The sequence below is a fragment of the Helicoverpa armigera genome, chromosome 31, assembly GCF_030705265.1.
Source record: "Helicoverpa armigera isolate CAAS_96S chromosome 31, ASM3070526v1, whole genome shotgun sequence".
Classification (NCBI taxonomy): Eukaryota; Metazoa; Arthropoda; class Insecta; order Lepidoptera; family Noctuidae; genus Helicoverpa; species Helicoverpa armigera.
Window position 1 is genome coordinate 3757502 of NC_087150.1, and position 22935 is coordinate 3780436.

At 37.8% G+C, this 22935-nt stretch overlaps 2 protein-coding genes across 2 annotated transcripts in view; both read left to right on the top strand.

Annotated features, from left to right (window-relative positions):
* The window catches only part of LOC110383583 (gelsolin), a 253645-nt gene that overhangs the window by 201528 nt on the left and 29182 nt on the right, over positions 1-22935 (top strand). The window lies entirely within an intron of this gene.
* LOC110383238 (cytochrome P450 307a1) lies at positions 16269-21559 on the top strand. The gene is made up of 2 exons (XM_021344005.3): positions 16269-16721; positions 20234-21559. The coding sequence occupies exons 1-2, from the start codon at positions 16340-16342 to the stop codon at positions 21463-21465; spliced, it is 1614 nt and encodes a 537-aa protein (XP_021199680.3). The 5' UTR covers positions 16269-16339; the 3' UTR covers positions 21466-21559.

Here is a 22935-nt window from a genome sequence, read left to right on the forward strand (position 1 = left end):
TAATTTATTTGTTGCAAATGTTTTTTTATATTGAACGCCATTATTCATAGCATTTCATCATCATCATCATCATCATCTCGGCCATAGGACGTCCTCTGCTGAACATAGGCCTCCCCCTTAGATCTCCACAGATACCTGTTGGAGGCGACCTGCATCCAGCGTCGACGGCGACCGACATAAGGTCGTCTGTCCACCTTGTTGGTGGTCATAGCATTTAAATGAAATAAATTACTTTGACATTAAATGTACACTAATATTACACTTTTTTTTATATATTTGTTTGTTTTTACCTTGGCGGGTGTACCCGAAACTACTGAAGCGATTTGAAAAATTCTCTCACTGATATCCACCAGTCATTTGTTTATCAGGTAATGTTTTCCCAACATATTTACAGGACAGAATGAATAAAATAAGTAAGTAGGCGATTGATTGCCAAAAACACATTCATCATCATCATCCTCCGAGCCTTTTTCCCAACTATGGGGTCGGCTTCCAGTCTAACCGGATGTAGCTGAGTACCAGTGCTTTACAAGGAGCGACTGCCCTATCTGACCTCCTCAACACGGTTACCCGGGCAACCCAATACCAAGGGTTACACTGGTGTCAGACTTACTGGCTTCTGACTACTCGTAACGACTGCCAAAGATGTTCGATGTCAGCCGGGACCTACAGTTTAACGTGCCATCCGAAACACAGTCATTGTTGTCTAAGATATACTTAGAAAGTACATACAAACTTATAAAAGTTGCATTGGTACTCGCCTGACCTGGAATAGAACCCACATTCATACTTGAGAGTTTGGTTCTTTACCCACTAGGCTACCTTACATAGATATTTTCTTACATAAACGTAGTACAGTCAACTTCAGGTCAATGGTAACAGTTTTATAGGAAAATCGTACTTATTACTATTGAGTTAAGGTGCATGACAGTTACCACTGATGTGCAGTCTACCATACAAATAATAACAAGTACATAAGTACCTAGGTGATTGATTACCAAAAACACATGTGTTGTGGTATTTATCGATTTTGCTTATCTTACACTAAAATGTCCTTGTGTCAATAATATGTCGTCATAATAGGTGAAATTGATACGCTTGTCATTTATTTTAGGCCTAGGCTTTCTTATTATAACATCGTAGATATTTTGTAGTAGCAGTTTTTCCATTTTTCCATCCGCGTCCTGTGGGAACTAGAGGACTACTACGGACTACTGTCCGTACCGGCATAAAACATAGCCATGTATGTTATAAAACAAAAAAAAAACTCGGGAAGTGTTGCTTTGCAACAGTGAAATAATTTTTTGAAATCGGTTCAGGTTTCGGAGCCTTTAGGGTAGAAGACTTCCACGCACTCGATAAAAGTATCTACATTCATTTGCAGCACCTACATTCTCAAGTCCTAGCTAGTATATCTAAGTACCAAAAAAAAAATCAGGTCTGGAATCTCAACAGACAGATATGTACTTACTTTCGTAACAACTTTTATTACTTACTTAGATTGGTAGAATGAGTTTGACCAACCTATCCAATAAATGTTTCTAAAAGCGAAGATGCAGAAAACATCTTCTAAAGCATTGTAATATCAATTTGGTAAACAGAAAATAAGAAAACATAATTTTAAAATCTTATTCCTGCGTCTACAGGAACGCATGCAAATGTCACCTAACGGTACATATCTTTCGAAAACAGTGTCAGGCAATTTCAAGATGGCGACCACATATTCATATATTCGGGACTCGAGTTACAAGTCACAGTTCTTCCTAATATTATAAAGGCAATACTTATCCAGGTACGGGAAGTAGTTACCTCAGGTAGCCGGTGGGGTTTTTAGGGGGCCTAAATATGAAACCTCCCAAATCTAGCAAATAGGTAATTTGCTGAAAACCATGACAAAATTAGTTCAGGCAAACGTGAGATAATGGCGCACAAACATACACATTCATAAGGCGTCTTTTTATTTTTAACGACGTCAAAAATCATCAAAGGTCCCTCCCGCTGTGAGTTAGCAGCGGTGAGGGAGTGTCAGACTCTTACTGACTAAAAACCGTCGTGTTCCGTCGTAGTCCTTTTATGCACCAGAGCCGCGGTATCTCTTTCGAACAACCCGCAGCCCTTCATATGGCGTCTAAGGCCGATTTCGGCTACGGAGGCTGTTCTCATATATGGAGATCAGTCAGCTGCGCAGTACATAATATAGTTTGTGCACATTTGCTTGGACACAGGTGCACTCACTATTCCTTCACTCTCATAGCGCGATGGGACGACAATCCGACACCACCGGAGAGAGATCCATACATACATTCATCTCAAAATTAGAACCTTCTTTCTTTGCAGTCGGTTAATAATACAATTCCTGCGTCTACAGGATCGCATGCAAATATAGCCTAACGGTACATATCTTTCATAAACAGTGTCAGAAAATTTCAAGATGGCGACAATATATTCATATATTCGGGACCCGCTTACAAGTTACAGTTACAGTTTTACATAATTTTAATGTATGTAGTTTTGTCAATTTGATACCGTGCGATATTGTGTTGTTTTTTAATGGGCTTGCTTGTATTTTGAAGGGAATTTTAATGCTTTAGGTTATAGTTATCGGCACGAATCTTGAGCTCTGACCTACATCTGCGCAGAAGTGATTTATTAGCAAAGAACCAATCCCGAGTGACGGCTATGACGCGATGCGCTGCGGGCCAATCACCGCTTTAGCCAGCCCCCGCTCCTCACTTCATACCACAAAAGGGACCCAATAAATTACTTCTGCGCAGGTGAAGTTCAGAGCTCAAGATTCGTGCCGATAACCGATACAATCTTACATAGGAGTATTGGGTTGCCCGGGTTATTGGGTTGAGGAGATCAGATAGGCAGTCGCTCCAACACTGTTCATGCAAATGACAATGAATGCATATGTTTTGAGTCCGAAAGACGAATAAAAGGAAAAGCTGAGTGTGTTTTACATAGTTTTTGATGGCTGCTCTAAAAAGAAATAAATACTTAGCAAAAAATATGATTTTCTCGTGTCGACTTCCATGTAAAGGCTGGGCCCAGACCTACCTTCCGTTTCTTGGCTTTCCTTATTCGAGCACTAAAGAGAACAGTTGAATCCACAAAGCATAGTAGCCGTCATAGACAAACGACCCAAAATTGGCAAAAACGTCCCCGTCAGCAAGAAACTGGCCGATTTCGCGGGTAAGAAAGTCCAGCAAGAAAGCCAATCGGTGATGATGAAAGCAACTAATAAGGAAAGAAAAGAAACGGTAAGTCTGCAGAAAGCCTAAGTTAAAAAAACCGTATGTATTATAATCTATTTAAAGATCTCTCTAGGCGGCTGGTTGACGCTTCTCGTGACCAGAAGGCTGGCTATTACCTCGTACAAAGGAACAGCATGGCCATCCAACGAGGTAATGCTGCCAGCCTCTTGGGCACGCTCCCAGTTGACAGCGATGGGGTCGAATTTTTTGACGCTTTTTAGTTGTTTGTTTTACTAGAAGTTTTTGATATTTATTGTAAATATGTATTGTAAATATCTATGTAAATAAAAGTCTTTTTTTATAATCTTATTCAAATTTCATAAATCAAATAACTGTATACAATACAAAACAAAATTAAAAAAACGAAAAACAACACAAAATTCACGGTCAAAACATACTGGCCAGTACAAACGTCAGTGCGCGTTCTAAATTCAAAAAGATACAGATTAAATAATTCATAGCGATCCGTTTGACGCACGAATTTCATCAATATTGTATTGAGGTTTCATGTGACTAATGCATTAAATCCTCCTTGTAGGTACTTTATTTACTTTATTTTAAGTACTAGATGTTCTCCTAGTTTCCACCGGCATCCTGGGAGCATCATTTCCGCAACTGGATAAGCCTTCAGTACCCTATAACCTACCTCGATAACTCAGATAGGCAGTCACTCCTTGTGGCACATTGGTACTCAGCTGAATCTGGTTAGACTGGAAGCCGACCCCAACGTAGTTGGGAAAAAAGCAAGGCAGATGATGATGAGCCTTCCTCAATAAATGGGCTGCCTTGCATTGGAATATTTTTTCAAATCGGTTGAGTAGCTTCTGAGATTAGTGCGTTCAAAAAACCTAGAAAGAAAGGAGAAACAAAGAAAGGAGAAGGAAAGGAAAAAGAAAGGGTAAACGTTTACGTTACAAAGTTTAGGGGCGTGAAATAAATGACGCATAAACAAAAACATGAAGTGAGAAAATATGCGTCTGAAGTACGCAGTACCGGTTAGGAATATAATTGCTGAATTATGCTGACCTTTATGGTTAATCATCAAATGACCCCTCCCGCTATGGGCGCAGCGAGAGAGAGTGTCAGACTCTTATTGATTAAACCCCATCATGTTCCTGCTTGAGCCCTTTATGTACCAGCGCCGCGATAGTTATTAAATCGTAGTAAGTGATTAGGTAAATGCAAGACAAAGTCCCAGTGCTAAATTTAAATGAAAAGATGTATAAATGACAGCCGAGACTCGCCAATTTTGCCGTGCCTCCCGAAACCCACCGGAATGTCTTCCTTCTATTGTTTAGTTTTTATTTAGCTGGAAGTCCTCCATAGTGAAATAAATAAATAAATGTTTGATTCAAACATACTGTCTTCTTACTCCTGCCCTGATCCCAATTTTATTTGGGGTCGGCGCAATATGTCATCCTCTTCCATTTTCCCCTTTCACTCGTCATACTGACACTCACTCCCTTCCTATTCATGTCATCTTTCAGGCAATCCATCCATCTTTTCTTAGGTCTTCCTATTCCTCTCCATCCGTCTACATTCATACTTAACACACTGTTGCATGCGTATCACCCCTCCTCATTACATGCCTATACCATGACAATCTTCTACTTATTATCTTTTCTGTAACTGACGCTACTTTCAGACTTTCTCTAATGTAATCATTCCTCACGAACATACTGTAAAATGTGTAATTTAAATAACCTATTTCGTTTTTTCTGTTAGAATCAACAGTCAGCCCGTTACTTTTATGTAAATTAGTGAAAATAGCTCAGGAGGAAAACCGTAAGACGTATTACAAATTCAATTGGTCTCGGCCGACATTTTGGAAAACTGTTATCAATGAATATGGTGAAAATAAGAGCTTTACAGACGAGTTTCTATGGTGTCGCGCGTTTTTCCACAGGGGTTCTTGTGACGTTTTTGACTGGCCACCCAAAATAGATCTAAATTCGGCCAAGTATTTATGAAAGGATCGTTTACAAAAAGAAACCGACTTCCAAAAAGCTTTGCAGTAAAGGAATAGGTACCTATCTATAGCTTTTGACATGGTTCTAGAAGTCGGCGTCAAACCAAACACAGCAGCAACCTGCAGATTCCGACTTCTAGAGCCGTTGCAATATTTTATATATTTTTTCCCATCTTTATAAGGGTTCCGTACCCAAAGGGTAAAACGGGACCCTATTGTTGCTCCTCTGTCCGTCCGTCCGTCCGTCCGACTGTCACCAGGCTGTATTTCATGAACCGTGATAGTTAGAGAGCTGAAATTTTCACAGATTATATATTTTTGTTGCCGCTATAACAATAAATACTGAAAACTAGAATTGAATAAATATTTTGGGGGCTCCTATATAACAAACGTGTTTTTTTTTTGTCCATTACATAAATAATGGTACGGAACCCTTCATGCGCGAGTCCGACTCGCACTTGGCCGTTTTTTTTTAATACACCTGAAATATTTTTTTTAATACGTTCTACAGCCAGATACTTTATAGTTGTTCCTACAGGTCCTCCGTGCTATGGAGTATCCAGTAAGCGAGTGACACTCGTTACGGGTAGTCAGAAGAAGAGTATGATAGTCAATCTTACCAACAGACGACAGTGCTTACCAATAACGCAGGGCAGTAGCTTCTTGTGGCACACTGGTACTCAGCTGCATCCCGTTAGACTGGAAGCCGAGTCCAATAAAATTGAAAAGGCTTTAGATAGAACGCGTGGTATCAATCGCACCTGCGAGAGTACACGTCGTATTTTTTTTAACGACGTCAAAAGTCATCAAATGACCCCTCCCGCTGTGGGTTAGCAGCGGTGAGGGAGTGTCAGACTCTTACTGACTAAAAACCGTCGTGTTCCGTCGTAGGCCTTTTATGTACCAGGGCCGCGGTAACTCGCGCGAACAATCCCGCAGACGAGTGTACACGTCTGAAGGATCCTTTATACATTATATTTCCTCTATATTTTTTTCATATTTCTTATGACGTACGTTTTACGAATTATTCAGTCTAGTCCTTGACTTTGAATAAAATCTTCTTACACATGTTTTCTTGTTTAGTAACAAGCAAAAACAGCCTTTATCTTACCTTTATCTTTTTTATTACCTTTGTAAATTCTTTCTTTCCTGTCTTCTTTCTTTATTATGTGTCTGTACAAAAATAAAATAAAAATAAATAAACAGTGGCCTATGTCCAGCAGTGGACTGCGATAAGCTGATGATGTGATGTGAAATAAACTGTAGGTTTCTAACGCAGTTACTTATGTCTTTTTGTCTTGTTTCTCGCGGTTCCAACGATCCCGAAGAAACTTCCTCCGGTTTTTTTTTCAGGTTCTAGACAATTCGTGCAATTGGTTCAATAGTTTATCGCATTTATAATATGAGTATGAAAACTGAATGACTGGATCATCCATTTAAGAGCTAGGGTGCCTCTGACAGACACTCGTAATGTTTTTTTTTAACGACGTCAAAAATCATCAAATGATGTCAAAACGTCCCGCTGTGGGTTAGCAGCGGTGAGGGAGTGTCAGATTCTTACTGACTAAAAACCGTCGTGTTCCGTCGTAGGCCGCGTATGTACCAGCGCCGCACTCGTAATGATCAAACTTGTGACAACCCTCTTTTTAACACGCATATATTAGCTTCACTTGTAACTATGTATGTAAGAAAATCTTGGAATCTTAATTTGACCCACTTCCCGGTCTTCGATCAGGATGACATTTCGCACACGCTCTGAGTTCTGATGACAATACACATCGATATATATGTACTACGTACTCGATAGAACGTTCCGAACAAAAAGCTTAGCACACTGAACTGCACTGCAGACTATGCAGTGCCCAAAATGGCAAATCAGAGCGATTTTGACACTTGCGTCAGATGGATGTTTATGAAACGACAATTATAAAATAGAAAATACTTATCAAGGTATAAACTTACACATATAAACTATTCGAGAGTCAAGTTAGTAAAATTACACGCTGTTCATGCTATTACAACGCTTGTATATCATACTTTTCATTTATAATTCAATTTTACAAATATGCATTAATTTGTTCCCGCCCGCCATCTTAAATTATGGATTAAGAAAATCGTGCAGAAACAGATGTGCCATAAAACTGGCAGTAGGTAAAATATCAATGAAAACAAACTTCACTTTGTCATGGTATGTTCTTACTTTCAAGAAAAAATAATTAAATTCGCGAAAATTTGTGATGTCTTAAGAAAAAAAACATCGTAATTAATATTAAAAACCCTAAAAGTAAGTTCCTGGTTTTAATATATTACATGATTTTGCATTCAATTAGATATAAATAAACTTTTTGATATATTACATGGTTTTGAATTCACTTAAATATAAACTTTTTGAGTAATGAAAAATGTAGGCAAAATACGAGCGACACTTCTGCAATTAACATCAATGAGGATGACTACATGTCACAATACGTCAACGAGATGTCAACGGACGACATAGCGGGTAAATTATTTGTATGGATGTTCTTGTCTATCGCTAGAATATATGTCAATGACAATACATGACTAGCGTGCTTTTTTTTCAGTTTTTTAAACTATTTTTTTTTTAACTGACTGACAAAACCGTCAATTGCACCAAAAAAATGGGCAGACCAAAAAAGGTGCACTTTACCGCAGGCAAACTTAAATCTAGCCAAAAAACAGATAACACCATAGACTAAATATTTTCTTACATTTCCATGAAATGGACCACATAAGTTAAAACATTGTTATGTACATAAACTAAGTTGAACGTGACTCCATTTTGAATTCCCTACGTTTTATTTCCAAAAAATACATTTACATTTAGTATTTGCAAATACCTAAATGATATGTTTATCCCAGTGTTTTGTTTTTGAAAAAAGTTCTGGACTGAAAACTGCGACGCAAAAATTTGGTTTGAGACTGTTTTTGAAAGAGTTGATATTTTTTTATACTTATGTTGTGATTCTACACAGAAAATAAATAGGTATATTTTCAAAAACCGGCCAAGTGCGAGTCGGACTCCCGCACCTATAGTCGGGCTCCATACCATTATTGAGCAAAAATGAGCAAAAACATCACGTTTGTTGTATGGGAGCCCCCCAAAATATTTAATTTATTCTAGTTTATTTGTTGTTATAGCGGCAACAGAAATACATCATCTGTGAAAATTTCAACCCTCTAACTATCACGTTTCATGAGATACAGCCTGGTGATGGACGGACGGACGGACAGAGGGAGCGAAAACAATAGGGTCCCGCTTTACCCTTTGGGTACGGAAACCTAAAAACAAGGGGTAATGGGTAGGTCAGATTGGCAGTCACTCCATGTGACACACTGGTACTCAGCTGTATGCGGTTAGACTGGAAGCCGACCCCAACATGGCTGGAAAAAGGCTCGACAGACGAGATAAATGATGATTATGGAACTATGTTATATGAAAGGTCTTGCCGAGCTTATTATTTCATTCTATGGGTTTTACACCATTTAAAAAACTGTTACAGCCATTGGATCATCCCACTGCTGGGCTGCGGCCTCCTCTCACACGGAGAAGGATTGAGCATTAATCACCACGCTTGCTCAATGCGGGTTGGTGATTTCAGACTTTATAGTCCAGGTTTGCTCAAGATGTTTTCCTTCACCTTTTTATCAGCCATTGGTGTCCAAGATATACTTGAAGTACATACAAACTTAGAAAAGTTGCATTGATACTTTGCCTGACCTGGAATCGAAACCACGCCCTCATACCCAAGAGGTTGGCTCTTTACCCACTACGAATATTTAAAAGGCACTTAATTGTAACAAAAAACGGCAACTGTTTATAATGCAACAGTGCAACGGTGATAAAAACCTATGCCATATGAAAGCTCTTGAATACCAATTTACAGCATTCTATGGACGCCATATATTCTCGAACGAAACACCAAAACATTTTCGCTAAGCAACAACCCACATTACTTATCTAAATCGCCAAAAAAAAAGCTACAAAATTCAAAAAAGTTCTTCAATCAAATCGAAAAAAAGAAATGAATAAAGCATTAAGCGCCAAAAAAAAGAAAAAAAAAAACCTATGGCTCCCGGCTTCCTTAAAAATTGATTGCATAAACGAATGGTTTTAGCAATTTTTTTGGTAACTTTTTTTATCTTGGCTGTCCAGGGTCGATTCATGTTAGCATATGCATTTGTTTCAGACATTTCCGCGGTGTTTTGGGGTTCCCTTATACAGTCAGAATCTGCCTAGCATTTTGACAGCTATGTTGGGGTCGGCTTCCAGTCTAACTGGATGCAGCTGAGTACCAGTGTGCCACATGGAGCGGTGCCCATCTGACCTCCTCAACCCAGTTACCCGGGTAAACCGAAACGCCTTGGTAAGACTGGCTGTCAGTCTTACTTGATTCTGACTACCCGTAACAACTGTCAAAGATGTTCAATGACAGCCGGGACCTGTCAATTTAACGTGCCTGAGTACGATGAAATATGTTACTAAATACCACCCATCCACAGACTGATCGCGCTAAGCGTTGTTTAACCTAATTAATTTTGGGATAAAATCCTTTCCAACAGTGAAATAATCTTTCTAATCGGATTTTAAGCATCTTCGCAGCCTTTAAACACACACAAAAAAAAAAACCTTTTTTGATATATTACTAGAGAATTACCTATATGTACGGTAGACTGCACATCAGTGGTAGCTGTCATGCACCTTAACTCAATAGCAATAAGTACGATTTTCCTATAAAACTGTTACCACTGACCTGAAGTTGACTGTACCTATATAGGTACGGAACCTGAACACCAGAAAACAATATGGCGCGTATTATTATTCGTTCACCTTTTTGCCGAATTTATTTGGAAAGAATAAATTGGGTCAAAATTCAACATGTTTGGGTTACTACACAAAAATATGTATTACGTCCGGCTTAAAAAAATATTGCGTCTTTGTCTGAGAGTATGGAGTAAAAAAGTCGTGGTGGCCTAGTGGGTAAAGAACCAACCTCTCAAGTACGAGGGCACGGGTTCGACTCCAGGTCAGGTGCACTTGCAGCTTTCCTAAGTTTGTATGTACTTTCTAAGTATATCTTAGACACCAATGACTGTGTTTCGGATGGCACGTTAAACTGTAGGTCCCGGCTGTCATTGAACACCCTTGACAGTCGTTACGGGTAGTCAGAAACCAGTAAGTCTGACACCAGTCTAACCAAGGGCAGCTGCATCCGTTTACACTGGAAGGCGACCCCAACATAGTTGGGAAAAAGACTCGGAGGATGATGATGATGATGTCTGACAGTATAGAGTACCTATCTATACCTACTAATACTAGCTTTAGACAATGATTTCATTCGCAGCACGTAGGAACTATACTTCGCGCAATCGGATATAAGCCTTAGACTTCTCTGATGAATGGGCTATCTAACACTTCAATTATTTTTCAAATCATTTTCAAATCAAGAAGTAAGAAGTTTCTGAGATGAACGCGTTGAAGCAAACCAAATAAACTAGCTTCAACTTCTATTATAATTTTGATCCAAATTCGCAAAGGAGCTCTTCTGGGGCGTGGGCAAAATTGCAGGTGCTTTTCAAGTCTTTTGAGTGGCTGCCTTTGTGACTATTGTGACCACCTCAACCCAATACCCCTAAGACTGATTGTCCAACTTTCTTCTTCTACCCTTAATGACTGCTAAAGATGTCCAAATGACATACGAATCACGATCTTTGGGGCCTTACTACAAAAACTTTAAACCCTGTTTTACACTTGTCTAATAAAATTTTGGCTGCAAAATGAACCATATGTCAACGTCATAATTTGACATTTTTTTAGACAAGGCATAAACTGACGTTTAAAAGTTTTTGTGGTAAGACGGTTGGTGTCCAAGATATACTTAGAAAGTACATACATACTTAGAAAAGTTGCATTGGTACTTGGCCTGACCTGGAGTCGAATCCACACACCTGAGAGGTAGGTTTTTTCTTTATCCACTAGGCCATCACGACTTTTTAATGCGGCACAATTTAGATATTAGTAAACAAAGCATTTATACATTACAATTTTACTCATAATAGGCAAAGGTCAACCATAGACTCCATAAGTGTTGCAACATCAAAAAAAGTGTCCCTTGAAAAAAATATTGCGTAAAAAAGCTACCATAGACATGGCCCATTTTCTTCCAAATAGGTTAGTAGAGCAAGTTAGAAAACGAAATACATAATAAAGGTTAAAAACGACATGCGTTTGACTTTCCAATCCTTACTAATAATAAAATTATACTTACTTTAACTTTATCCTTACTTTAAATAAATCGCATTTTTTTATCAATTTGTCGGCTAGCACGACTGCTGTGCACTGTGTTTCAGGTCTGAAATCGCTTTGTGGGTTTTATGAAACTTTCACAAAACAGCCTGTATCGTTGAGCACGTTATGTCGGTCCTACTTATAGTCTCTCTCCGGTACGGATTGTCTTCCCATCGCGCTATGAGAGTGAAGGAATAGTGAGTGCTCCTGTGTCCAAGCAAATGTGCCCAAACTATAATATGGATTGCGCAACTGGCTGATGTCTTTAGAGAGAATAGCCGCCGTGGCCGACAATCTTCCTACGTAGAATTGTAACAACGACCGCTTCTGAGAAGTATTCACAGACGTCAGCTTTACCTACGTGTACTTTCCAGCCACGAGGGTTTAACATCGCCTGAAGCTTTCTTTAGAAACTCTTAATGCCATTACAGTCGCCACCCGAGAATCGAACCCGAGAGCTTATGGAGAGGAGTCATGCTATGATTGCTATGCGACTACTTGACCACCAGACTTCATAGACTATATACTAGCCAGACCAATTGGACAGGTATCAAAGAATCCTTTGTTCAAAAAAATAGGCCAAAATCAAAACAAGTGTAAGCTAACGGGTGTACGACCTATTCTTAGAATCGACTACAAAATATATTTCAGTGACAAATATTGCATCATTGAGACCAACGAAGGAAGGAAAGATAGCGGAGATGCCGTAGCGAAGGTAGGTCAGGCACCTTCTTGTAGGTCAAGCAACGTATATGGTAGGCGTGATCAGTTACTAGAACTAACGAGGCGTACAGGTTCCTTGAAAAATTAAAACCATTCTGTCAAAAATTGGTCTTGATTGATTGGTGATTATGTTTTGAAATAATGAGCGGGTTCCATAGAAAGCGCGTGCAGGCCGAGCCAGTAACGTTCCTCGTCCCCCTCGCACCCGCATGTTGTCGCGCTACTTTCTTAGGAGATTTTGCGTTATGACATCTCCGCTAGTCATTTTGTTCTCCATGTTCAGACCATTGAATCAAAGGATTCTATCTCTTGTACTCCTAAGACAAGTAATACATCCATCTTTTTCCAAAGTTAGGAAATTGGCTGTGTTTTTAGAAATGCGACAGTTTTCACATGAATTATTTATTTGGTTTACTTTTGGGACGAAACTGTTTCTCGAATCGACTCGGAAAATGCTAGTGAGTTCGAACAAGGAAAGATTGATATTTCCCTGAGAAATGTGATGTCATTTCGTCCGTATTTTGGACGTTTTAATTCAAGGAATATTAGGAAAGTAAGTCAAGTTTTAATAAGTCGTAGTGGTCTAGTGGGTAAACCAACCTCTTAGGCATAATAAAATTGTGGGGTCATTCCGACAGGATTATTATTAGAATTCCAACTTCCTGAATGCTTTCACTAGACTAAACTAGTTACTGAATTATGGGGGAGTTTGTAGCGCTACTTCTTCTGTCAGCAACTATTTACTTACATACAGGACCTTGTAATGAGGCTATCCAATGTAATATTTGACGTTCGAAAAGTGCTTTTTTCTTCTTGTTAGCCACGTTAAATTGGTAGAGCTTCAGTCTTTTGAAAATTTTTGGCAATCGTTACGGGTGGACAAAATTAAAAAATCTGACGACCTGTCTTACAAAGGGATATTGTGTTGCCCGGGAAACTGGGCTGAGGAAGTCACAAAGGCAATCGCTCCATGTGGTACAGTATAGACTGAAAGACGGCCCCAACAAAAAGGTAAGACAGATGATCTCTTTCAGTGAAATAAAGGGTCGTTTTTCCTCAAACCTGTATGATGACAGCTGTCACTTACAACAGGCCGGTTCTTCTATGATTCATGCTAACTTAAATAAATTCTTCACGTGTTTGAAAACACGCGTGTTACCATTAAGCTGTCACGTTTCCATCCATGCTGTTTCTGAACTATTTCATATTTGGCCCCAATCTCTTTCGAAGGAGGAAAGAAATCGCTTGAAAGAGGTTCCGATTTGTAGGTCGCATTGGTAGATCTATGGTAATATTTTAATAGTGAGCTGTGGTCATTTATGTCAATAAAAGGTAAAGTTTTGTAGATCAGTTATTCAATAAAATCAGTACAGAGAAATGGGGGATTTCTAAAACTGAACTGATTTTATTAAATAAAGAACTGATCTACAAAAAAATACCTTTTATTTTGATAATCCTTCTACAAGCAGAAAACCAAGTTATATTTGTCGTAGGCAGGGTATATTTTATCTAGATAAGGGAAGTAGTACCTTCTTTCGTTCATAAGAATCTACGCAGACACAGGTGCACTCGCTATTCCTTCACTCTCATAGCGCGATGGGATGACAGTTCAAAACGACCGGAGAGACATCACAAGCAGGACGCATGAGTGTATCAATCACCGACTTCCAGACTGCGGGCTGCTTTGTGAAAGTTATAGGAAACCCACAAAGCGATTTCGGCCCGACCCGAGAATCGAACCCGAGACTTCTTACATAGCAGTCGTTCTATGCGATAACCAGACCAACGAGGCAGTCAAAATTATATCCCAATATATCCTAAAATCAGGTGTATTCAATACGATATCTGCTAACGTGACAATACACACGTCGATCTAAATTCTAAGCGACGTAACATCGAGGTCGGAGCCTATATTACTTACTTGTGGAAACAAAAGACGACCTGCTTCAAACCTGTATCATGGAGGATTTCAATAATCGATCTATCTGTTATTTTGCTCATAGGAGATAGACATTTGACATTAGATAGGGGTACCGAATCTTTTGAACTTTTGACAGCTGTCAAGATTCAAAAAACGCAGTCAGTCCAAAAAACGGTTGGATTGGATGACTGAATTTTGGCACCAAAAAACGGGCAGACCATGCTTGTATGTGATAAACGTCCAAATCCTATCTCTATTAGGCTATGTTCAGATGACAAGCGCATAACGCGCGTTTTGATAACGTGCGTTTACAAATACAAACATTTTGTTCAGGCTGTACACATGCTAACGCGCGTTAGGCCTTATAAAATGTATGTATGTAGTTGTAAACGCGCGTTGTGCGCTTGTCATCTGAACGTAGCCTTAAGCGAAAGAACAGTTAGAAATGTTATTAAAACCCACATTAAGTGGACTGGAGTTTTACTTACCTTAAGATCACTCATATATAGAAAGAAAGCTGCATCTACCAGCGTTTATCGGCGCTGGACCATTCTGTAACAGTTTACGTTTGCTTCAATCTGCTTGCTTTATGTTTGTTACCTAAGTTAATTTAGTCATAAAACAAATACAAAAAAAAAATGATTGTTTGTTTGGCTCTGAAACTACAGAATCGATTTGAAATATTCTTTCTGTTGGAAAGCTACACTCTTCCCGAGTAACACAGGCTATATTTCATCCTGGTACGGGCAGTAGTTCCCACGGGACGCGGGTGAAACCGCGGGAAAACAGATATCCAATATATTTTGCATTAAAAAGTTTATCGAATTACATTTGAATTTCGAAGCTTTTTGACGAAGTAAATAGAAAATCAAATACCTATGGCTGCTTGTGCGTGGATAAGCTAATACATTTTCATTACAAAATATTTATTACCTGGCAACACCATCAAATGACGTCTTTTTATTCAAGCATTTTTATTTGTTCATTTAAATAAATACATAATATTGTTTTGCTTGGAGATTATTTCATTTTTATGAACGAAAGATTTTTTTTAACAGGCACCAAATATGTAATTCTAGTTCATTTCCGTGGTCTTACCTGCGTTCATGGATAACTTCCCAAAACTATGTTGGTGTCGGCTTCCAATCTAACCGGATGCAGCTGAGTACCAGTGTGCCACATGGAGCGACTGCCCTATCTGACCTCCTCAACCCAGTTATCCGGGCAACCAAATACCCCTTGTTAACACTGGCTGTCAACCTTACGGGCTAACGGGCTTCTGACTATGCGTAAAATCTGCCAAAGATGTTCAAATGACAACCGAGACCCACCAAAGTAATGTGCCAGAAACCCCTCCCGCTGTGAGTGCAGCGTGAGGGCGTGTCAGACTCTTACAGACTAAAACCCACCATGTTCCTTCCTTCTTAAGCCCTTTATGTGCTAGCGCCGCGGTAATGAGCGCGAACAATCCCGCGGCAAGAGATTCCTACCTACATAGTTAATGCTGTCAGCTTTTCTTGCCTGAAATTATATTTCTTATATGAAAAGCTCAACAAATATTATTTGAATTAGGATAGGGATAAATTGAAGTCTGAGAAAGGAAATAAGATAATTTTTTTCCTGGTGATGGAAATAGTTTTCTCTGGATGCATAATTTTGTTAGATACCTACTAAAAACCAGCCGCTTTTCAATGGAAATTGCGCGAAATCGGGACTAGGACATATTTCTTTCTTAGAATTTGAGTAAACCCCAAGGAAAGATCGAGTAAGAATATTAAAAACCTATTTGACAAATAACCAAAATAGTTGACAATCTGCAAAATCAAATCGCATCAAAACAACACCGGCCTAGAAGATCCAAAATCAATTCTGAAACTGTAGCAATAGAGTCGAAATTCACATAACATTTCTAAAAACAAAAATTTGTATGGCAACATCTAATTTGCGGCCACCAAACTCAAATTTCGATACAGTTTACACAGCATTTCTCCAAAAACGACCGCAAATAAAAGTTGTAAAATTCAAAATGCGAATGCAAATTTGGCGCGCACACTATAAATATGGCCGCCGTGGCAAAAGCTAGCCAGTGCAGCCGGCATAGTCGTCCCCACCGGTGTAGCCACTCTAAAAAATCTTTTTTTTTTTTTCTAAAAAAAATCAAGATGTTGAGTGCACTCTTTTTGCTAGCCGCCTTTTTAATCGCGGTGTACAAAATTTATTTTTCTAACACCATTACTTATAAAAAAGTAACTAAATATGGAGAAAATAAAACTTTGATGCTTAAAGAGGCTCCGGGGCCAACACCACTGCCCATAATAGGTAATTTACACCTTTTGGGCAAGCACGAATCGCCATTTCAGTCTTTTACAGACTTGGCGAAGAAGTATGGCGATATATTCAGCCTGCAACTGGGAACTGCTAAATGCCTGGTGGTCAATAACCTGGATCTTATCCGGGAAGTCTTGAATCAAAATGGGAAGTTCTTCGGCGGTCGACCGGATTTCATCCGGTTCCATCAACTTTTTGCTGGTGATAGGAACAACTGTAAGTATTGTTTTTTTTATTTATTTATTAGCTATAAGCCCCTTTTTTTATACTTCTATACTGATGTAATAGAGTTGTAAATATGGGAAAGTTTGTGCCCTGAAGACTTCGAAACTATTGAACCGATTTGAAAAATTCTTTCACTGTTGCTATATTTTGTCCGGATGCGGGAAACCGGGGGCTGAAACGGCGGGTAAACAGTTAGGTATAAATATTCGGAAAATCTGCTTTTTTTGCGCATAACCCTATTTTTTTTCTTATTTAACTATTTTAATGGAGACATACACAACAATTCGTTATCTGCACTAGTCTATAGGTACTTATAAAGCTGAAAAGCTTGTGTGTAAGCGCTAATCTAAGGAAATGGATAGAATTGAAAATGTTTTCACCGTATGAAAGCTACACTCTTCCCGAATAACATAGGCTTATATTTTATCTCGGTACGGGCAGTAGTTCCCACGGGACGCGAGTGAATTCGCGGGAAAACGACTAGTATCACATAATTTATATGAAGCTAATGTCAATTTCAATATTTAATCGCAGAACATAGATAGATTGGTTATTGAAACCCACAATATATCCATCCAAGTTCATACTTCACTTCGCTATAATATGGCGCCAACATAGCCTAGATATTGTAATTTTTTTATGAATGAAACTACAAGAATTTTGCTCAACAAACAATAATTGCAAAATGCTGATTAGTAGTTTTTGTTGGATAATGTTTGTAGAACTGTTTTGTTATTTGATATCGTAGAATGTTGCGTCTCGGATGATGAAATTTTGCTTTTAAAATGCTGAGCCGATTTTGATGAAATTCTGCGTGGGAATAGATAAAAATATACTTTCAATTTATTTATTTCTATCAATATGCAGATATACATATTTAGTTACGGATACTAACATATTTTAGAAGAGGTTTTAATTTAAATGAAGACATGAAACCAAACGCCTTTGCCTTTGAATATTTTTCAACTAGTCATTTTTTTTTATTAAAATTATTCGTATCTTTTCTTATCATCTTCTTAGCCTTTTCCCAACTATAAATATTATCGATTTTTAGTCTCATCACATCATATGAAAGAAAACATACCACGTCGGGTTTCTACACATTTTAATAACACATTACTACGTTAGCCTCCATTCAACCTTTTAGATTCTTGTTAGTTGTCGAATTAACATTTTTTAACGACGTCAAAAATCATGAAATGGCCCCTCCCGCTGTGGGTTAGCAGCGGTGAGGGAGTGTCAGACTCTTACTGACTAAAAACCGTCGTGTTCCGTCGTAGGCCTTTTATGTACCAGGGCCGCGGTAACTCTTTCGAACAATCCCGCAGCCCGTGATAAATATGAACTTAGATTGGCTGGCCCACTTAATAAAAATGTAGATTATTTACAATGCATATTATTATAATGTAAAATACAATGTCTGCTATCATATTACTTTTAAACGATAGCTTAGGAGTCACATTTATATGTCACAGTTTATTGTATAGTACAAGTTATAAAAGACTAGTGGGTAAAGAACCAACCACTCAAGTATGAATGTGGGCTCGATTCCAGGTCAGGCAAGTACCAATGCAACTTTTTTAAGTTTGTATGTACTATCTAAGTATATCTTGGACACCAATTGGCTGTGTTTCGGATGGCACGTTGAACTGTAGGTCCCGGCTCTCATTGAACATCCTTGGCAGTCGTTACGGGTAGTCAGGAGCCTGTAAGTCTGACAACCAGTCATACCGAGTAGATAGGGTGGCCCGGGTAACTGGGTTGAGTATGTCAGATAGGGCAGTCGCTCCTTGTGGCAACTGGCACACTGGTACTCAATTGCATCCGGTTAGACTGGAAGCCGACCCCAACATAGTTGGGAAAAGGTTATTTTTCTAAAAGAAAGTAAAGAAATTTCGTGTATATGTGTAAAATCGCTGCCGCTGATGTCTTGAACCGCTCGTCCTTGGTCATCCGCGATCATATTACAAAATGGCCTAACTACTCTTATTACGTACTTTAATATAATATTTATTTGATATAATTATGCCAAAGTATTTTGTCTAAGCGCCACATTGACATTGGGCCAGCAATTTAGCATTATAAGGACAAAACTACATATCTATACATATATGTATATTGTTTTGTTTGTTTGTTCACGGCTCCCAAACTATTAAACCGATGTGAAAAATTCTTTCACTGTTGGGGCGCTACACTCTTCCCGAGTAACATAGGCTATATTTTATCCCGGTACGGGCAGTAGTTCCCACGGGACGCGGGTGAAACCGCTTGTAGAAGCTAGTTTATGTATACTAATATTATAAAGTGAAAAAGTTTGTTTGCAAATATATTTTTTCACCATCCGGCTACGGTAAACCGTCAACTCGGGACGCGGGTGAAACCGCGGGTGAAAGCTAGTTATAAGTAAAAAAAAAGAAAATTAATTTAAATCGCAATTCATTTTTTAATTTCTGTCAATTTTAAATATATATTTTTTTCTATGCATGTCTCACTACGCAAATAAAATAAAATAATAGCAAACGCATTAAAAACTAAATTAGGCTGTTGCTAAATGCGTGAACCAAAAACTTGTAACTCAATACTCTATTGTTTATGCTTCACTTCCTACTTAACAAAATGGCTGTCTTTGTGAAATACCTATGAATCCTTGAGTCAGAACACATATTTTTCCTAATATATAATAAATATCTTGACACACTTACATAATTTTCTGCTTAATTTTCAAGAATGTTTGTTTTCAATACATATAAAATCACACGTAATTAAATAGTAGCTGTTCCCCGTGGTTTCTACCGTGTCATAGTAAATTACTTCGCGTACCTTGATAAAATATAGCCTACTAGCTTCCGCCCGCGGCTTCGCCCGCGTAGAGTTCGGTTATATCGCGTTTCCAAGAGAATTCTTCAAAAGTCCGGGATAAAAACGATCCTATGTTCTTTCTCAAGGTTAACTCTATCTCTGTACCAAATTTTATTAAAATCAGTTCAGTGGTTTAGACGTGAAAGCGTAACAGACAGACAGAGTTGCTTTCGCATTTATAATATTAGTAGGGATGTTACTCGGGAATAGTGTAGCTTTTCAACAGTGAAATATACTTTTCAAAACTTTTCAGTAGCTTCGGAGCCTAAGGCATAAACAAACAAAATAATGTTTACCCTTTATTATATTGGTATAAAACTATACTTAGAAGTGTAGACTACCTAGCTTATTTTCGTCCTTCAATTAAAAGTAGTCTATATCCTTTCGTAGGCTCTATTACCCCCTGTGTACAAAAACTTTCAATAGGTTCACTAGTTTTGGCGTGAAAGCACAACATACAACGTTACTTACGCATTTTTAATGTAGTTTGACCTGTATGCATTACATATGTATCTCACATAAGGCTGAACCTATTTTTACTTAATTTACTCTACTATTTTTCACACTTAAGAGGTTTTACTCCTATTATATATTTTTATTTATTAGTTAACATGATAATGAAAGAATCCCTCTAATTGTTACAGCCTTAGCGCTCTGCGATTGGTCCAACCTACAGCTTCGCAGACGCAACCTAGCCCGTCGTCACTGCGGGCCAAAACAACATACCGATAACTTTGCACGAATCGGTGACGTGGCCACTTTCGAATCCATAGAGCTACTGCAAACTTTGAAAAATATTACTAGATCCTCCGACTCAAGTATCAATCTAAAACCAATCTTAATGACAACAGCAATGAACATGTTTTCCCACTACATGTGTAACGTTCGTTTTGACGCCGAAAACGACGAAGATTTCAAACGAATCGTCGACCATTTCGACGAAATTTTCTGGGAGATCAATCAGGGATACGCTTTGGATTTCTTGCCGTGGTTACAGCCTTTTTACAAGAAACATTTGGATAAACTGTCAAACTGGTCTGCAGATATCAGATCCTTTATTTTATCAAGAATAGTAGAACAGAGGGAATTAGATTTGGATGTAGAAGGACCGGAAAAGGACTTTTTAGATGGTTTACTAAAAGTTTTACACGAAGATCCAACAGTCGATAGGAATACTATCATATTTATGCTTGAAGATTTTCTGGGCGGTCATTCTTCGGTTGGTAATCTTGTCATGTTGTGTTTGACAGCTGTGGCCAGAGATCCTGAGGTTGGTAGGAAGGTTAGGGCAGAATTAGATGCTCTAACTAAAGGTAAGAGACCAGTCACACTGCTGGACCGTCATAGCTTACCTTATACTGAAGCTACAGTTCTAGAATGTCTTAGATACGCCTCATCGCCAATTGTACCTCATGTGGCTACGGAAAACGCCGCCATTTCCGGCTACGGAGTAGAAAAAGGCACAATAGTATTCATTAACAACTACGAATTAAATACTTCTGAAGAATATTGGCAAGAACCTGAGAAATTTGACCCTACAAGGTTTTTGGAAAAGACCAAAGTTCGGGTCCGAAGGAATTCCTTCTGTGATTCAGGTATGGAATCCGATGGTGAGAGACCAAGCAAGCCAGCGGAGACAGAGAAAGAAGTTTGGTCCGTAAGGAGGAATATACCCCATTTCCTGCCTTTCAGTATAGGTAAAAGAACTTGTATAGGTCAGACTTTAGTTACAACAATGAGTTTCGTTATGTTTGCTAGCATAATGCAGGAGTTTGAAATAGGGGCGGAGAGTTTAGAGGATTTGAGGCAGAAACCAGCCTGTGTAGCTTTGCCTAAAGACACGTATAACCTCTTTTTGATTCCCAGAAAGCATTGATTCTTTTTTAAATTGTCTACTTACGTAAATTATTTGAGCTTGGTTTTTTTATCTGTGTTTTTGGTTTAGATGCTGTTTTTTCAATGGGTGTACTAATCGTTTAGTTAACTTTGTGTTTGAATATTTTCAATAATCTGTTAAAGAAATCAATTACAGACAGTTAATATTTTTGGTTATCGGTTAAAAAACAGTTCTTACTTACATTTTTTAAATATATTTTTAATAACTTAAAATTTTGTAGAGATAGACAAACATTTAAGTTACATTAAATTAGAAGTAGGTACTTAGCATCTCATTTTTTGAAGACTACCTAGGTAGGTACTGTCTTTTTTTCAATTACAAAATTATAATTAGGTAAATAAAACAGCCTCTCATCAAAAATACAAATAAAAAACCAAGAAATTAACGCTCAAAACTATTTATTTCTTGAAATAATTGTTTTTTTAAGTACTTTTTTTAATATTTTCGGTAATCTGTGACGTAAATTCTGACATTAGAAATGTAGGCGGGAAAATGTTTGTAATCTATGGTAAGGAAAATGGATGACGTGTGTACTGATAAAAAATATGGTTTTCTGTTCATATTTGTCAATGTTTTTCAATATTTTTGAGTATAATGACAGTTTAATATATCTTAGTATAATATCTGTTAGATATGAAGTGTTTTGAAAGTTTGTATTTAATTTTTTTTTTTCAAGATTTTTTGAACACTGATAATTTTGAACCAGAAAGCCAAAAACGACTGTATCTTGCCTTTTGGATTTCGCTTGCGTATGTAAAAAATATTTCGTGACTTTTTGGTTATTTTTCACAAATAGATGACGTAGTATTAGTGGTAGTTGTCAATAGTTAGGAGTCACGAAAATATTTTTGTCTTAGAAACTTGTAGCATTTTTAGAAGAGTAGTCAATCGAGTGTCTTAAAGTTCCTTTTTTTATTGATTTTATAAAAAAAAATCTCGTCAAAATCGGCTGTTTTTACTTAATTTGACCGAAGAAATGTAGTAGATTTTTTCGTATTAGAATTGCATTTAGCGCCATCTAGTAGTGAGTAGCTGAAACTTTCTGATTGTACTTTTGTTTCGAAGTGTGTTTGATGTGTTACTTTACATGTAGAACTGGTTTAAACTAGAAATAGATGTAGAATATAGACTTAATAGGGGAAATATTGTAAAAAACTCTTATAATCATGTAGACACATTATTTAAATAATTAAAATAACTAGATTCTTGCTAAAAGACGACTTTAATTTAAGTTTCAATGTTTTGCTATAAACCTATGGCGGGTTTCCAAAGAAAATGTATTTAGATTGTAGATTAAAAATCCAAATTTAAATTTTATGACGCCATGATGTATTTTAGAAGCTTGTAATAAATATTTTAAATCATTGAAAATCTTTGCAATCCATTATAATTTAGAAACAGTTAAATTAAAATTAATGTATTTGATACGAATATGAGTGAATGTTATTA

What these genes read in the sequence shown, in the direction of transcription:
- LOC110383238 (XM_021344005.3), top strand. Translation starts at nt 16,340, where the DNA reads ATGTTGAGTGCACTCTTTTTGCTAGCCGCCTTTTTAATCGCGGTGTAC. An exon ending in TGCTGGTGATAGGAACAACT is followed by an intron (nt 16,722 to 20,233) that starts GTAAGTATTGTT and finishes TAATTGTTACAG; the next exon opens with CCTTAGCGCTCTGCGATTGG.